The 18,648-nt window shown below is 50.8% G+C and overlaps 1 protein-coding gene across 1 annotated transcript; it reads left to right on the top strand.

The window, feature by feature from the left end:
* The first annotated feature begins 13 nt into the window (after positions 1–13).
* Positions 14–16,449, top strand: PVALB (parvalbumin). The gene is made up of 4 exons (XM_016939097.3): positions 14–152; positions 1,868–2,000; positions 3,335–3,444; positions 16,234–16,449. Exons 1-4 carry the CDS (start codon positions 92–94, stop codon positions 16,260–16,262), a joined length of 333 nt encoding a protein of 110 aa, XP_016794586.1. The 5' UTR covers positions 14–91; the 3' UTR covers positions 16,263–16,449.
* Positions 16,450–18,648: the final 2,199 nt, after the last annotated feature.

The following is an 18,648-nucleotide window of genomic DNA, read 5'->3' as shown; positions in this document are numbered from 1 at the left end:
GCACTGCAGCGCTGGTCATATGAGCAGAAATGATGAGAAAAGCACTTTTTAATCTTTTCGCACTTGCTCTGCCCGCTCAAACAGTTGCAGGATGTCGATGACAGACTTGCTGAACGCTGAGGACATCAAGAAGGCGGTGGGAGCCTTTAGCGGTGAGCAAGCGCGCTCCCCTCCCCATCTCTCTCCCCTCGTCCACCGCCCGCGCCCCTGCACTCCGCTGGCCCCGCAGCCGGCGGATCCTCCCCAGCGCGCTTCTGCCCACACTTCCCGCTGGGCGCCGGCGAGGTCGGGGCGGGGGCGTCCTTGGCAGTTCCCAAACTCTGTCCGGGCGAGGCTTGGCGCGGGGAGCGGGCGGGGAAGAGGGCGCCCTGCCCAAGTTACAGAAACTTGAGGGTGCCGAAGGCCCGGTGGTTGGGAGGACTCAGGGTCCGGGACCAAGGGCGAAGACCAGGGTCGGAGGAGAGAGCTCCAGGGTCCTTGTACGAGCTCTCTGGACGTCCTCTTTAAGGTACTTAGAGAGGACTGCAGGGGGCATCCTCCTCTCCAAGAGACCCCTTTCCTGGACCCTCATTCTGGACAGGACTTTTCCCGCCAGGCGGTAGCCGTTGTTGGCCCCCTGACTGTCCTAGTTCCTTTACTGAGATTCAGCAACGGACCTGCGGGCGAGGTGACCTTCTGGAGCCGGCGCACAGCTCTGCCTAAGTCCGCACGGGGCATCCTCAGTGCCTCAAACCTCCAGCCTCCTTAGGCGGGCAGGGGAGGGGAACTGGCAGTCTCACCTCTCCCAGCTGCCCGGGACTTCAGCGCTAAGCTGCCCGCCTTCCTCCTCCCCTGTCCTCCAGATGGGGAAACCAGGGAACTGTCTTGGAGAGGACAAGACATTTGCCCAAGGTCACCTAGCTGGGCAGAAGGGGTATTAGAACTGGGTTGCCCAGCCTAGTGTCAGAGGTGGACAGGGCAACTTTCCTTGTCTCTAGCCCTGTGCTGAGGGGAAGAGAACATGACTTCAACAGCCACCCCCTACACACACACACACACACACACACACACACACACACACTACATGATCTAACATTGTACCCTTCCCCAGGTGTTCTAAAACAGGACCCCAAGATGCAGAAAATTGCAGGTAGAAAAGGACCCCCATTTTCTTTCTGCTTTGCACCCCCTCCCCTGGGCACAAGAACCTCTCTGGGAAGCCACCCTCCCAGGGTCCTGGGATAACCCTCTCCCTTCACCTCAAGCCCATGTGGGAAGAAACTTAACTGGGTGTTTCTCGGGAGCCTCCCAACACCCCCTTCCCACTGCCTCCGAAGTGGATTTCTGCGCAGAGCCAGGACTTCCGGGTTTGCCCCTCCTCCTCCCACTGTATGACCTTGAGGGAAACCTGTCCTTTCTATGTCAATTTTCTGGCAACAAAGGCTGTGGCCAAGAAAGAAGGTCAACCCTCCTCCCCCTAACCCCAGGACCATGTTCATGCCCCCTTCAATTCCCCAGCCCACTCCCAACCAGCTGGCACTCAAAAGTCTTCCTGGACACAAGGTTCTCAGAAGAACAGAAGCCTTTGGTTCTTAGGTGCTGCTCCCATCATCAGCAATGGGTGCAGTGGAGGTGGGGTGTGGGGGCGGGCTTGAGAGCCAGGGAGGTCTGGGTTTGAGCACACCTCTTCCACTCCCAGCCTTGTGACCTTGGACAGGGCATCCTCCCTTGCCCGGGCTCCCTCAGCCCTCCGATGGAGGTGGGTACCTCTCATTCCCCATGACTGGCATGTGGGAATCCATCAACAAATGCCTTGACGCCCCCCATTCTCCCAGCCTTCCCTACCAGCCTTTTTGGTCCTTGTTTGACCCTGCTCTTCCCCCCACAGCTACCGACTCCTTCGACCACAAAAAGTTCTTCCAAATGGTCGGCCTGAAGAAAAAGAGTGCGGACGATGTGAAGAAGGTGTTTCACATCCTGGACAAGGACAAAAGTGGCTTCATCGAGGAGGATGAGCTGGGGTAAGCGGAGGCCTGCAGGGGCTGCCCAGCCCACGGCTGCACAAGAGGGAGTGGGGGCTGGGACTCTAGCTTCCAAGTGTCCATCAGACCTGCCTTTCACTCTGCCTGCTTCACAGAAAGTAACCGTGCATGAAGGCAGGGCTCGGACCCAGGGCACCAGGGGAGAAGGCTTCCTAGTGCTATTGCTTCGGAAGAGTAAAACCCTCAGCTGAAAGTGCAACTAAGTAGGTTAAATGATAGCCACTTAATATTGCTAATGGAATGTTGCTACTTAATAATTTAATGCAAATGAAGAGGCAGTTTTCTTGCTGCCTAACACCATAGGCAGGGCAGAAAGCATTCACTTGAGTATTTCATTGATTTTCATTTGTCTAAAAGACACTTTCCACCTTCCTACAGCCCCCAGCCCTCTGGTACTAGTGTGGCTGGTGCAATTTCTGGGCAAGCCAGGGATGCAGAACCACCTCTGGGAGTCCAGGGGTCCTTGGAGAAAAGCAGAGAAGGAGAAGGCTGTGGCTAGGAAAATGCATGCCTCCATCTGCAAAAGCATCTCCCACCATAATTCCCTCAGCCACCCGGCCATGTCTACTGACTCAGGTTGCCTTATGTCACTTTCTGGCCAAGAAAGCCTTGAGTTTTGTCAAAAAGAGAAGCAGCGGGTGGGTGTAGGGAGAGGCCTTTCAAGTAGGGACTTCCCCACCCATCCTGTCTCTCCCCTAAACCATCTCACAAGGGTACCTTCTGTCTAGAATCTTCACGTTCTACCCACTTACATCCAACATGCATGCACACTTATGCACGCGCGCACACACACACACACACTCACAGAGGCTGACTTCCCCCTGTCCTCCAGGCATCACCTTCACCAGGAAGCCTCCCCCCTCCTCCCCTCACCACAGGTGGGTGGATACAACTTCTGAGCGCCCTCCTCCACGGCCCATCACACTGTGTGGTCTCTCTCGGAGTCCGTGACCTCCTTATTTTTTCCAGTGCCTTCCGAAGATCACCACTGTGACCCCACTTTCCAGCATACGCCTGACACAGAAATGACACTTAGTGAATACTTGTTGGATAAATTAACGAATGTAGGTGCCCTCCCTGAAGTGAGGACAACCTTTCACTGAGGACAGCCTGTCCTTTCCTAAATACTCACCCATGAAAGCACAGCCACCGAGCAGGCTACCTGGCCCAGAGCATCCGTGTGCGTGACTGCTGCTCGCTGCCTGTCCCAGCCATCCCTTTCCCCATACAGACACCAGACCACCCTCCATCCAGCGTCCTGCAAGGCGACCTCGGCCTGACTCCCTCACCGGCTTTCTCCTTTTTTCCTCCAGATTCATCCTAAAAGGCTTCTCCCCAGATGCCAGAGACCTGTCTGCTAAAGAAACCAAGATGCTGATGGCTGCTGGAGACAAAGATGGGGATGGCAAAATTGGGGTTGACGGTGGGTAGCCATGACCTGGGGTCTGGGCATATTGTGGATCTTGGGGTGTTGGATGCGAAAAGTTTGAAGCTATGTCTGTCACAAGGAAGGGATGATACGGGGGTCCCTCACTCCCCCAGATTAGAAGATAAAAAGCAGTCCATTAGGTCTGAGAGCTCTGCCACATACTCCAGACAAAGGAAAACTGGTGTATTTTCCTAATTTGAAAACCTAAAAGGAATAGATTCTGTTTTTCCTGCTGGATAGGGGATCCAGGAGGATTTGGGATTTTTTTTTCCTGAACTCTGCCTGCATTTTTGCATGGATACTGGCCCAACCTCTGCCCAAACTGGCTGTGTGACCTTGGGCAGTGTCTCTCGATCGCTGGGCCTCTGTCTCCCATCTCTAATCCAAGGAAATGAGGCCGACTAATCCCCAAGGATCCTCTGCCTCTCACATCCTCAGATTCCAGGGATGGAAATTCCTATCTCCTGTCCTCCTCAGCATCTTGTCCTGGTGTCCTGTATCCCCAAGTCTCAAAACCTGTTTGGCTTTTACTCAAATATACTATTGTAGCCTTGCAGCAGAGCCAGGAAAAACAGTAAACCAGAAATCAGTGGGGAATTCAGACAGGGAATACCTGGCCCTGCCTTGCTTTGCAGGCTTCAATGTCAGCACAGGTGAGAGACCAGTGGCCCACCGTCCACTCCTTTCTCCATTTGGCTCTGTGTGGCATTCATAGAGCACACCCACATTGCCATCTCTCTTAGCTTATGATTTTCTCCAGAATTATCTCCATTTTGCAGGTGGGCAAATGGACTTTGAAGGTGCTTAGCCTAGTTGAAAGAGCTAGGACACAGCGGTGGGGTGGGGATTTAGAACCAGGCCTGAATGAGTGTTTGCAGCATGCTAAGCTGCCATTTGCTCCCATAATAGGCTTTTCTGCTGGTCTCAGAGAAAACTGTGTGTAGGTGTTTGGCCTCTGGGCCCCAGGCTATCTGGGTTCAAATCCCAGCCCTACCACTTTCGAGCTGTGTGACCTTGCATAATTTGATAACTACTCTGAGCCTCTGTTTTCTCATCTCTGAACTGAATAGAATGATAATTCTTACAGGGTGATTACAAGGGTTTGATGTGTTAATATGTAAAGTGCCTAGAACAGTGTCTGGCACAGAGTAAATGCTATATATGTATTTGTTAGCTAATTTTTTTAAAACTAGGTACCTTCACAAGGGTACCTTCTGTCTAGAATCTTCACGTTCTACCCACTTACATCCAACATGTAAGTGGATGTAAAACTTAAAACTAGGGATTGGGTTGCATTCATCTTTCTAGCCCCAGTATCTAGCCAATACCCCACACAAAGCAAGTGCTTCATAAACATCCGCTGCCTGAGTGTAAAGCCCAGAACCCCGTGCTCTGCTCCTTCTCTGCCCCTTGCCAGCTGTGACCTTGAACACGTCACCTCTGCACACCTACGTTCCCTTGCCCGGCAAATGGGGTGCATCAGCTTCTCCTAAGACCTATTTGGGCTCGTTGTGAAAATTAAGATTCTGTGAACACAAAATTGCTTTGGGAAAGGTACAAGGATTATGAAAGTAGGTGTATGCTTATGAGTTAGAGGGTTTTTTTTTTGTTGTTGTTGTTGATTTCTTTTTTGTTTGTTTGTTTCCTGCCAGTAACGAGAATGGAGAATCCCTATCCAGGTCAAATGCAGGGGGTCCCCTGGCCATCTGATGCCAGCTGCCCTTCTTGTGGCTGGGAAGGAGGGAGGTGGTTTTAAAGGAGTGGAGCAGAGGGTATTGGAAAGGCATCATTGGCTTGGCCGCTCCTGGGGCTTCTGGTGCTTGGCAGATCCTCCCTCACACCCCCATCCCCACCAATCTGCTTATCAGACAGCTCCACCCCAAGGCCTGGCTCCCATCTGAACCCTGACCCTGGCCTCCAGACCTGCCTTCCATTTTTATTTGCAGCCAATATGCCATAGCTCAGAAGCCCTGGGCTGGGTCTTCATGGCTGACTGCTCACAGACAACCTACCTGATGAAGAGAAACCAGCCAAACCCGGCCCAGTTCCCTGCCTCCCTCCCTCCCTCCCTGCCACACTCAGATCTTAAGGCATCAACTAAACTCTTCTAACAGATCCAGCAGATGTTGACTGAGTAGCAACTCTGTGCCTGGCAATGGAAGAGGTAAAAATAATTCAGGCCCATTTCCTGACTGGGTGCCCCTGAGCAGCTACTCCTTAGCCCTGAGCCCCAGCTTCCTCATCTGTAAACTAGGCATTATAACATGGAAATGTGGCCTGTAGTGCCCAGCACATAACAAATGCTCAATAAATGGCCACTGCAATGCCTTATTTATTTATTTATTTAGAGACAGTCTTTCTCTGTTACCCAGGCTGGAGTGCAGTGGTGTAATCTCAGCTCCCTGCAACCTCTGCCTCCTAGGTTTAAGCAATTCTCCCGCCTCAGCCTCCCGAGTAGCTGGGATTACAGGCACGCACCACCATGCCCAGCTAATTTTTGTATTTTTAGTAGAGACGGGGTTTCACCATGTTGGCCAGGCTGGTCTTGAACTCCTGACCTCAAGTCATCCGCCCACCTCAGCCTCCCAAAGTGCTGGGGTTACAGGCATGAGCCACTGCACCCGGCCATGCAATGTCATTTTTACTGTCTGCAAATTGCTTGCAGCTCTACACATATACACAAACAAGCGATAGTGCCAGCCAGAGGCAGAGGCGCAGGCATCAGGCATTTTGTACGGACTTGGAGGCTAAGCCACAGGCTGTAGGGGACAGAGGGAGTGGGGTCCAGGCAAGGTATTGGCACCAGCCAAGGCTGGAAACTTTAGGGTATGTTCAGAAAGGGGCAAGAAGATTGTTTTGCCAAGAATGGGAGGAAAGACTTATTAGCTGGGCATGTCATGTGTGTCCAGCCTAGTGCTGGGTTTGGTTACCTCATTTGACCTTGGGACAACAGAGGACATAAGTGCAGATGTAGAAAGGGCAGCTCAGGGAGTGAGTGCAAGGTCACCATGCCAGCAAGTGTCAGGGCCAGGATTCAAACCCAACAGCATGGTCCAGGCCCACCTGTGCAGCCTCCATTGAGCTCATAGGCAAGACATAAAATAGACAATGAGCACAGACCACCCTGAGGCACTGGGGCCCCACACTTCATGCTTCTGAGGTGGGAAGATGCAGATGCCCCCTTCCTCACTCCCAACCCCCTAACGCAGGAAGGGTGGGTGCAATGATGCCCAATAGGCAGCGAGATGGGAAGCAGAGCCTTTTTGGGGCCCAGGACATTCTGTTTCAGATACTCTGCTTTGCTGTCACTCTCTCTAAAGGCCAGAAGGCCCGAGCCCCACCTATAGCTGGAAGATGCCTTCAACTCCTGGCGGGATCTGGGGCATGTCCCAGAGCCCCTCTGACCATAAAGTGCCTTGTCTTTAAAACCAAGGGGCATGCCGGGCGCAGTGGCTCATGCCTGTAATCCCAGTACTTTGGGAGGCCAAGGCGGGCAGATCACGAGGTCAGGAGTTCGAGACCAGCCTGGCCAACATGGTGAAACCCCACCTCTACTAAAAACACAAAAATTAGCCAGGCGTGGTGGCACACACCTGTAATCCCAGCTACTCAAGAGGCTGAGGCAGGAGAATCGCTTGAACCCGGGAGGCGGAGGTTGCAGTGAGCCAAGATCACACCACTGCACTCCAGCCTGGGCAGCAGAGCTAGACTCCATCTCAAAAACAAAACAAAACAAAACGAAAAACCAAAAAAAAAAAAAAAAAAAAAAAAAGATGGGACATGGGGCAGATCACTAGCCAATTACTGGGGTGTGCTCCAGCCCTGGGATTTCACAGATGTCTCAGTGGATAAACCTCTACACAGAAGACCACTTCACTATTTTGGCTCAGCTGCGTGACCTTGAGTGATGATGGCAATAGCATCTAAGTTAATAGAGCACTCGATATGTGCCAGGCACCGTGCTTAGCATTTCACTCATTTAATCTTCCTAGCTATCTCTGAAGTGTATACTATTATGATTCCCATTTTATAGGTGAGCACACTGAGGCTCAGAGAGGCTAAGGGCTTGCATAAACCCTTTGGGCTAGGAAGAGAAAAGGTCAAAGTCTGAAAGTCGGGTCTTTTGAGCTCCGAAGCACGTGACCTGTGCTGCCTGCTTCATTCATTCATTCATTCATAGTTTAATTTACTATAAGATGATTATATTTATTGACTTATTGCCTATTTCTTTCTCCTCCACTAAGATGTCAGGTCCACTGAGCAGGAACTTTGTTTTTTTCAGTTCTAATCCCAGCACCTAGAATAGGGCCTGGCCCATAGTGGGAGAAAAAGAAAAGTGTATTTGGTTGAATGAATGAATGAATGAATGAACAAGTGCCCAGCTCTGGGCAGCACTGTGCAGTGATGAGGATGCGTAACTGCTGTATGTAGTGGGAGATGATCTGCCAGCCAAGGTTGGGGATCTGTGGAGACTTGTCTGTAGCAGGTGCCACGGAGCCCAAACCAGGGACTGCCTCTCTTCTCTGCTGTGTTTGTCCTTCTGAAGGTGAGTGATACTTATCAGTTTCTTGAAGATCCTGTACTGAAGGGAGGGGGTAGGAAGACAGAGTTCTAATAATAACCCTTTGCATTCCTGTCTCTGGGGCAACTACTTCCAGGAAGCTCAAAGGCTTTTATAGATGTGGTTGATTGATTCTCAAAGGCCACCCTAAAAGGCTGGTGCAGAGCTGACATGGGGAGGGCTTAAGGCTGAAAAGGAAAGAGAAGCTAGAAAAAGAGGTGAAGGGTGCCAAAAAAAAATCTTTGTTAAAGCACCTGCAGTTGCAAAGCCCAGGCATAATAAAAAGCAGACAAAGCAGACTATGTGGCAGGTGGCTTTTCAAACGCTTCACCTTCACAACAGGTCTCCAGCTGGGAGCGGGTGTCAGCATCACCTGGAGGGCCTATGGCAACACAGATGGCTGTGCCAGACCCCAGGAGTTTCTGATTCCTTAGGTGGAGCCCACACTTTTGCATTTCTTACAAGTTAGCAGATGGTGCTAATGATCTGGCGAACCACACTTAGAGCACCACTGCCTTACAATAATCCTAGGAAGTAGATGCCGTCACTATCCCCATTTTGCAAGTGGAGAAACTGAGGCATCGTGAGAAGTGACATGCCCAGGGTCTCTCTGTAGCAGAGCTAGAACTGAGGCTCGGTGGTCCAGCCAGGACCCTCTGCCATCCTGCCTCACACGAGCATGTGTCCCCAGCCTGGGCCTTCCAAACTCAATACCTGCCCCCGCAGAGTGTGTTGACCAACAGGAATCGAGGTTAGCATTCATCCCCACTTCCTGTGTGCCAAGTACAGCACACAGGCCTTACATCTTTTAACTCATTCAAACCTCCCAACAGCTCTACAAGATATCTTTGTTACTGATACATACAAGGAATCTGAGGCCCAGGGAAGCAGAGCGACTTGCTGTGAAGCCTCAGGGCCCTCTTCAAATCTTGACTCCTAATATCTTGCTGCAGAGAAGATCCGCATGCCCCGTGTGCACACGTGCCTGCACGCAGTCCTAGTTACATTCTTCCTGAAACCCATTCCCGGCAATGGATCCACTGCCCTCTGCTTTAAGTGTGTCTCAACTCAAGAGTTTGGGGTTTGCATTTTGCTTCTGTTGCTGAAACATGTAGTCATCATTATTGCCTAACCTTGCAACCCCCCCACCCCTCGCCACTCACTCACATGCCTGAAGGAATTTGCCTTTTCTGCTTCCCTCTGGCAAAATCTGTTCCCTTTTATCCTTAAGTAGCCTATTTACCGTGAGAGGTGGAGTGGTAGCATAAGGCCTCGGGCTGTGGTGGAGCACCTGATTCAGGAAGAAATTAGAAAGCCAAATGCTGGGGATCAGCCGTGGGAATGGCTGTATCTTTTCCTCTCTCAGGACATCCATTCCCACACCTGGAAAGTGGGGAGAAAAATACACACCTTACAGGGCTGTTGCTCGAATGAAGAGAATGTTCTAGAAATGATTCCTTTCCTCTTATTTTACGGGAATGTTTTGCTCGTAAGCCACCCAAAACCTTTTAAAAGTGGTGGAATCTCAATCCTCAACAGAAAGGAAATTGAGTCTAAAGCAGGAGAAAAGTGAGAGAGATAGAAGGAGAATTTGCCGGTCTCCCTGTAATTCTAGCCCTCCGGCCTCTATGGGGTTTTGATTTCTAAGTAGGACAGGATGCTCATATCAAGGCAAGCCCAGGGTTTTGAGGGCAGAGCCCTAAGGTGCACGATGCTTTGTCCCATCTCATTGCACCCTGGTACCAGCTCAATGAGGTCTAGGGGACACTGTGATCCCCACTGAGAGACTTGAAAACTGAGGCCCCGTAGACAGTAAGTGCCAAAGTCACATAGAAGTCCTTGGCCCAACGGGACCCGGGTCTCCTGACTCCACCACTCCCTCCCCTAAGCTGAGCTGAGACGTTTTAGTTATAAATGGCTTCTGTGCTTAGCAATCTGCTCTTTTTATTCCCGTGTGGACTTTCCCTAGCTCTGGCCTTATGCTGCACTAGAAAAGATTTAGCAAGGGGAGAGGAAGCAGCCTTCCTTACATAACTGGCCTCTTGTGAAAGGGAGCAGCTGCTTGGTGGAAAAAGACATTCCCCTCCACGCAACCCTCTCCTTCTACCTCTGGGGGTTGCAGCTTGAGTCAGAACCAGGACCATTTAACTCCAACCTTTGAGGAAGAGACGCACCCTGGCCCCAGCCATGCCTGTTAGAATCTTCCTAGCTGAGTGACACAGTGACACTCAGCCTCAGTTTCTCTGTAAACAAAATGAAGATAAGAGAGCCGACGAGGATGAAATGGAATAATGCACCGTGCGGTGCCTGGCACAGAGTGAGCCCCAGAACTGTTGACGCGGCCTCCTTGTGGCTGTCTGGCTTGACCCGGAGTGACTCTGCCTCCCAGTTCTCCGGGATGGGAAGGTGATCCCTGTTTGAGATACCAATTTATAAGAAACCGAGCCCGGGAGCTATTTAGAGGTGAGGTGATAAACCAGTAAACCAGGAGGCCGGCTCCTTCATCCCGGTCATCACGACAGAGGGAGGGAAAGAGCCTTCCAGCCGCTGACTCAATGGCCGGCTCAGTTTCGCTTTGGGCCATCGGCGTGTGTTGGTCTCACCTGTCAATAGCTTCTAAATTTGTCCAATCCCCGAGGCCTTGGACTGGGACAGACCTAATTAGGCTAATTTCAGTTTCCTAAGGGAAAGAAAAGAACAGAATCCTCTAGTCCTCTGATCCTCCCTCTGCTGCCTCCTTCCCACCCCCATCCCTACCGTCTTCCTCATTTGTCGCTTTCTGGTTGGACAATGATGACATCTGCAAGCTGGCCCCAGAGGGTCTTGGGCGAGGATTTAGACTGCAAAAGTACTGCTGTCCTTGCATGTCTTAGAAGACAATGACCATTCTGGATGCCTCCAAAGGAAGACTGTCTCTTCTACCTGTCAACACTAAGAGTTGATTTAGTCGCATTCCCACTGTGTGCCAGGCACTGTGCTGGGCACTCCTTCTCCATTATCTTATGGAGCCCTTACCATAACCCTATAAGGAGATAGTCCCAGTATCCCCATTTTATAGATGAGGAAACTGAGGATCAGGAACTAAGTTGCCATGGATGGATGTGCCGGAGGTGGGATGCTAGCTCTGATGGGATAGATGGGTCGGAAACTTGTACCAGGTCAGCTGGCTGCTCTTTAGGCTTTCCGTGCCCTCTGTTTATATCTTCCTTGTCTTGCTTAGTTTCAGGACTTTCGTAGTTAATGTTATGTCAAAGCTCCAACCTGTGTCTGTTGTGCTGGGGAGATCCACACGGGAGGCGGAACTAACACTTATAAACCAGTTACTGTGTGTCAGGCGTACTACCCCATCTGGTCTTTCTAATAGCCATCCAAACAGGCATTATTATACCCACTTTACAAATGAGAAAGCTGAGCCTCAGAGAGCTAAAGTAGTGACTGATGGCCACCTAGCCAGATAGTGATGGAACAAGATTCAGATGTAGGTCCAGGGTTGCTGGATGATTGTAGGTAGGTGCCAGGGTGGAGGCAGGAAATGCTGGGATCATGGAGACAAACAATGGCAACAAGAACAACGATGATGCTAACAAATACCAGTTACAATACCATTTAGAGCCTCCTGCTTCTGCCGGGCAGCAATCAGGCGTTTATAGGCTTGGTTTCAAAGTGGCTCGAAGTACAGAAACACCTTGGTTGCAACACCACCAGATACCAAGAGCTTGCTATGCATCAGGCCTGTGACCGAGAGCTTCAGTGCTGGCTCCTCTGAACAACTTAAGGAAGTGGGCACTATCATGAGCTCCATTTGACAGGTGAGGCGAAGCATCTAGTTGAAGGTCACAGGAACAAGAAATGGGAGCTGGGAGTTACCCCCAGCTTGCTTGCTCCAAACACCATGTGACAGCTGGAAAGGCGTCTTCTAGACCCAACACTCACTCATAAGAAAAGCAAGACCAGGGAGGATGAGGCATCTTGTCCGGGGACAGCAGCAGATGGCAAAGCCAAGACTAGAACCCGACCATTCAAAGCTACATTCCCCATCCTGGGATCCTACCTACCACCAATTCAGCTGACCTAGAGTTTACAGGATCTTTGTGTAGTCTTTGTTGGTTTGTTTGTTCGTTTGTTTTTGAGACGGAGTCTTGCTCTGTCACCCAGGCTGGAGTGCAGTGGTGCGATCTCAGCTCACTGCAATCTCCACCTCCTGGGTTCAAGCCATTCTCCTGCCTCAGCCTCCTGAGTACCTGGGATTACAGGCGCGCGCCACCATGCCTGGCTGACTTTTGTATTTTTAGTAGAGACGGGGTTTCACCATGTTGGTCAAGCTGGTCTCGAACTCCTGACCTTGGGATCTGCCCACCTCGGCCTCCCAAAGTGCTGGGATTACAGGCATGAGCCACTGCACCCGGCCAGTCATTTGTTTTTCTTTAAGGAGAGACCTGGGCATTTTAGAGGAAGGGTTTGGCTAGGAGACCTGTTCGTTAATTGGCTGGCTCCTAAGAGCTCAGCCCTGAGGCAGATAGGAAAGGCACGGAAGGGGTGGCTCCTGCCCTCAATTTATCTACAAAGTCCCCTGTTGAAGGTTCTGAGGGGATAAAATTAGAATTCCTTGTTCTCTGCTGAAGGCCAGCGCATGTGGCTACTGTGATGTCCTGGCTGCTTGAGAACAGATTGCCGGGTGGGCAGAGGGGCTGATTTAAGAGGCTTTCAAAAACCCCACAGCTCCAAAGTAGCTCCCAAAGTCTGGCTCCAAAATGTCTGACTTTCCGTCACCGGAGAGTCCCTCATTGGTGTCCCTGGGTCCCCGTCACACCAGCTGCACCAAATCCCGTCTAGTGCGAAGGTGACCAACGGGCTATTTACCGATGAGCAGCCTGAGAGCCCATAATTTCCAGAGTGAGGATGAAGGGGTCAGGGCAGGCTGGAAAACAGAGATGACCAGCTTCCCCTCTTGACAATCTCTCCATGAGCAGGCGGTGTTGGACAGGCTCATGCATCCTTTATCCCAGGACAGAGAAACTCAGTGCCCCCAAACAGGGAATGCCAGTGCTGGATGAAATGACAGGTTGAAGCTGTAGAGGGTTCATGCTTCTGCCTGAGCTGGGACACTAGCCCTCTCAGGAGTAGCCTCTCCACATTCATGTAGCAGGTTCCTGAGGCCGGAGGCCAAGTCCTGGCTCTGCCTCTTGTTTTCCACATGACCCTGACACCTCACCTTCCCAGCCTCCATTTCCCCATCTATAAAATTAGAATCCTCCCAGACTGTCATGTGAATTATATAAAGTAAGTCAGAACTTGTTGACCCCTAAGAAGGACTCGTGAGCTATCCCATCCATCCACCCAACCACCCACCCATCCATCCATCCATCAATCCATCCATCCATCCATCCATCCATCCATCCACCCACCCACCCATCCATCCATTCATCCTTCTCTCCCTTTATCCATCCCTCTATCCATCCATTCCTCATCCCTCCATCCATCCATCCACCTACTCCTCCATCCATCCCTCCATCCACCCATTCCTCATCCATCCATCCCTCCCTCCCTCCATCCATCCATCCATCTACCCCCCATCCATCCATCCCTCTATCCCTCCCTCCATCTGTCCATCCATCCCTCCATCCATCCACCCAGAGCTTATTTATGAGCACCTATTGTGTGCCAGGAACACTGTGGCTGCCAGGAGAACAGTGAACAAGAAAGAGAGAGGCTCCCTTGCCCTCTAGAGTTTGCATTCTAGTAGGGGGAGACTGACAAAAATAAGTGCATAAATAAGATCATTTCAGAGAGTGCCAAGGACTATGAAGTAAATAAAAAAGGACTAATGCGATGGGATGGTGATATTTGAGCTGGGACATGCGTCACTCTATACCAAGGTCAAAGTAGGTCGGAAACTACAGGGATGAAGAAGGAAGCCTAAGAGCATTTCTAGCTTGAATCATGTCTGCTGTGTGACCATGGTCAAGCTACTTAACTTTTGAGCCTCAGTTTCCCCATCTGTAAAATGCAAAGGTGTCTCTCCCATGGAGTAGTCATGAGGATTCAATGAGATAATATATGCAAAATGCTTCCCACATTGGCATTCGATAAATGTTAGTTACTAGCTATAATTAATAAAAGTACTGCTAATAAAAGACATATCAAAATAACCACCTGCCCCACCGAGGTCCTGGAAGATCACAGGCTCCTGGCTGAGAAAGCAAGAACTTTGACGCCTGCCCTATGGGAGGGATTCTGTACGAGTATTTGTTGTTTCGGTATTTATTTGAGACTCCATCCTTGGCACTGCTGTTACCACTCAGCCAGAGAGCCTGGAGATTTCAAAACCAGCTGGTGGACCCTCACTCTCTCCCACCCTGCATCCCCCATATCCAGGTCACCCACTTTTCCTATCCTAGGACAGCCTGGGGACAGGAAAGGATGATGTCTATTTCCTAAGTCAAACCTCAGGAAGGTGAGGCACCCAGGTACGTGTCCCTTCATCTAGCCAGGGCCAGTGCCAGGTTCTTTCTTTCTTTCTTTTTTTTTTTTTTTTTTTTTTGTGAGATAGAGTCTCACTCTGTTACCAGGCTGGAGTGCAGTGGCATGATCTCGGCTCACTGCAACCTCTGCCTCCTGTGTTCAAGCAATCCTCCTGCCTCTGCCTCCCAAGTAGCTGGGACTACAGGTGTGCGCCACCACGTCCAGCTAATTTTTGTATTTTTAGTAGAGACAGGGTTTCACCGTGTTGGCCAGGATGGTCTCGATCTCTTGACCTCGTGATCCGCCCACCTCAGCCTCCCAAAGTGCTGGGATTACAGGAGTGAGCCACCGTGCCCAGCCCAGTGCCAGGTTATTTCTACAATACAGCATGTGTTGGTTTGGTTTTTGTGTGTGTGTGTGTTTTCACTTTTTTATTTTGAAATAATTGTAGATATACAGAAGAATTGCAACGATAGTATAGAGAGTCCTGTACACCCTTCACCCAGCTCCCCCGGTGTTAATATTTTACATAACCACAGTACAATGATGAAAACTAAGAAACTGATAGGTGGGGTTTTACATTTGTATTCCACACAAAGTCCAGGGAGGACGCAGCTCACCTCAAATGAGTCTCAGATACTTTTTGTGGCCTTTTTGAAGCCATTTCACGACCAGTTTTTTATTTGTCTCACCCAAGCAATTATTACTGGCCCCTCTCTTCACTCCACTGACAGATGAGGGAACCAAAACCCAGAGAGATACATTTTCCAGCAAATAGGGCCAGACTAAGCCTGGAAGCCCTAACTTTCAATCCCCAGCCTGTGCTCTCCCCACATCACAACACTCCATTTTCTTTTTTCTTTTCTTTTTTTTGTTTGTTTTGAGACAGAGTCTGACTCTATTGCCCAAGCTGGAGTGCAGTGGCACGATCTCGGCTCACTGCAACCTCTGCCTTCTGGGTTCAAGCAATTCTCCTGCCTCAGACTTTGGAGTAGCTGGGATTACAGGCGCCCGCCACCACACCCAGCTAATTTTTGCATTTTTAGTAGATACAGGGTTTTACCATGTTGGCCAGGCTGGTCTCAAACTCCTGACCTCAAGTGATTCACCTGCCTCGGCCTCCCAAAGTGCTGGGATTGCACGCGTGAGCCACTGTGCCCAGCCAATACAACACTGCATTTTCTAGGGCGATGGGCACTTGCCTGAGACCCTACACTCCCCAGCAGGCTGAGACATGGCATCTCAGAGACACGTAGTGGCACGTGGCAGCAAACTCCTTGTCCTCTCTCATCTCCCGGGGAGAAAAACAGCAGAGAAGTCCAGAAATCAGGACCCTGAGCCTCAGTTTCTTCATCTGTAGAACAGGAACAATGACAAAATGCACCAGACAGGATTATTGTCAGAGTCAAATAAGATATTGCATATAAAGTGTTTCGAATAGTGCCTGGCATACGATAAGCATTCAGAAAACTATTATTATTATTATTGCTATTGTTATTAGTGTAGTTATTATTAATGATTTTGGGTGTGGCATGGCATGATGAAGCAAAAGATATGGTAGGCCCATCATTTCCCACCTCACTTCACTCATCTGCTCATTCATTCATTTATTCATTCATTCATTTTCACACTTACGCTCTGGGGCTGCAGCAGAAGCAAGAACCCAGAGAGAGCACCACCCAGGGCCCCACAGTCAGGTGTGGACAGTCTCTCTTGCATCCCCGCCTCTGACTCACTTTCCTTGTCATTTTGTTCTGCAGAATTCTCCACTCTGGTGGCTGAAAGCTAAGAAGCACTGACTGCCCCTGGTCTTCCACCTCTCTGCCCTGAACACCCAATCTCGGCTCCTCTCGCCACCCTCCTGCATTTCTGTTCAGTTCGTTTATGTTATTTTTTACTCCCCCATCCCCTGTGGCCCTCTAATGACACCATTCTTCTGGAAAATGCTGGAGAAGCAATAAAGGTTGTACCAGTCAGACTCTGCTTGCTCAGGAAGACCCAGGCCTGGTCAGGCATTGGCTTTCCAGATGCATCTGGGCAGGGGGTGGGGGCTGGATTTCAACAGTTAGAAAAGTTGTGATAGGAGGGAATGGAAGGGAACAGTCTCTTTTCTGTTCTAAGTACTAAGCATGGAACTCTACAGAGGTTACCCACTTACTCCCTAAAACCACCCCATTAAGGTAGGTGATGAAACTCCCATTCTCTGAAAAACTGAGTCTCAGAGAGGGGATGTGATGTGTCTAAGCCCACAAATACAGGATTTGTTAGTGTTGGGGTTTGAATGCAGGTCCGTGGATGGGTAGGTGGATGGATGGATGGATGGATGGATGGATGGATGGATGGATGGATGGATGGATGGGTGGGTAGCTGGGTGGGCGGATGGGTAAATGGATGGATGGGTGGGTGAATGGGTGGATGGATGGATGAATGGGTGAATGGGTGGGTGGATGGATGGATGGGTGGATGGGTATGTGGATGGATGGGTGGATGGGTGGGTGGATGGATGGATGGTGGATGAATGGATGGATGGATGGGTGGGTGGATGAATGGGTGGGTGGATGGGTGGGTGGATAGATGGATAGATGGATGGGTGAGTAGATGGGTGGGCAGATGGGTAAATGGATGGATGGGTGGGTGAATGGATGATGGATGAATGGGTGGATGGGTGGGGGGATGGATGGATGGATGGATGGATGAGTGGGTGGATGGATGGACAGACACATAGATGGATGGATACCATTAAGACTTTTTGTTACAAATGACAGAACCCCAACTCAAGTAACTTAAGCTAAGAAGGAAGGAAACAAAGGACTTGACTGGCTTATGTGCCTGAATAGTTAAGGGAAGGTCTTCAGGAACAGCTGGATCAAGGGACTCAAGTGATATAATCAGGACTAAGTCCCTCTTTTCCTCTCTCTGAGTACTGCTTTTCTTTGTGCTGAATTTGTTATCGGGAGGGCTCCCTTCATGATGGCAAGATTCCCCCAGCAACTCAAGGTGAACATTCAGCATTACCAGCAAAAACAAAAAAAGAACTTCTTGTTCCCAGCCACTCTATCAGAAGTCCCCAGATTTAGTCCCATTAATACTAGTAGCTAACGTTTACTGAGCACTTACTCTGTGCTGAGTCCTTTACAGGATTCCATCTGCACAACAGCACTGTGAAATGCATGCTATTATTACATCCCTTGTATAGATGAGGAAGCTAAGGCATGTAGAATTTAAATGTTGGCCAAAAGTCACACAGCCACCACGGGGAGGATCCAGGACCCCAACCCCAGCATCACCTCCAGAGCCTGTGTCCCTTCCTGAGTCAGACACAGAGGCCAGGAGGAGGGATCTTGATTGGAGACAGGTGGAGTTGGTCACACACAAGGCTCACGGCCTGAGAGTGGGAGAGGGGTGTCCCTGTGGAAATGAAAAGTGGGGACAGATGCTGGGGGTGAACATGGCCACGTCCCTACAGAATGGCTTCTGCTGTTCCCCAAGACAGCCCTGGGGAGGTTATTTTAGATTTCCCTGGGTGGAGAGGGGGCATTGGAGTGTTAGTCTCTCTCTCACCAGACCCCATGCCCTGTACCTCCCCTGCTCTCTGAGGTGTTGCCCTTAGGCAGGGCTGTCAGGAAGGCTCTCCCTGAGGGCCCAGCCCGGGGCAGACAGCCCATCAGGATGCAGGCTGAAGGGCAGGAATGGGAAGACCCTCATCCAGGGTGGTAGCCAGGCTCAGAGCAAGCAGGCCCAGGCCTGGGAGAGGACTCGAGGCCAACACTGGAAACTGGGTCAACACAGCAGCAAACCCCAAAGGGCTGCCCTGCCGGGGTCTCAGCCAGGCGCCAGGGCCTGCACAAAGGTGGCAAGTGAGCCAGAGGTGGAGCACGTGGGAATGGGCGTGGGAGTGGGAATGTGCATGAGTGTGTGTGTACACGTGGGGAGGCGTGAGGGCATTGGTACACACATATGCTCGTGACAACAGTCAGGACCAATGCAGACTTGGGTCTTCATGTGGGGGTCTCAGAGGGCCCAACTCTGGACACTGAGGTGGGGTTGGGGAAGAGGAAGAGGGCCCACCCCATGCTGGGTCTGTGTGGAATGCAGGAGGAGGGGCTGGGGCTGGGGAGCGGGAGCATTTCACCCGGAAACCAGGTCAGAGCCCTGCGAGGGACAGGCAGGTCAGG

Source organism: Pan troglodytes, chromosome 23, assembly GCF_028858775.2.
Source record: "Pan troglodytes isolate AG18354 chromosome 23, NHGRI_mPanTro3-v2.0_pri, whole genome shotgun sequence".
Lineage (NCBI taxonomy): Eukaryota > Metazoa > Chordata > Mammalia > Primates > Hominidae > Pan > Pan troglodytes.
This window is presented reverse-complemented; position numbering and strand designations above follow the sequence as displayed.

Coding starts and splice junctions, on each gene's coding strand:
- PVALB (XM_016939097.3), top strand. CDS start 92: ATGTCGATGACAGACTTGCTGAACGCTGAGGACATCAAGAAGGCGGTG. Junction 153..1,867: donor GGCGGTGGGAGCCTTTAGCG/GTGAGCAAGCGC, acceptor TTCCCCCCACAG/CTACCGACTCCTTCGACCAC. Junction 2,001..3,334: donor ATCGAGGAGGATGAGCTGGG/GTAAGCGGAGGC, acceptor TTTTTCCTCCAG/ATTCATCCTAAAAGGCTTCT.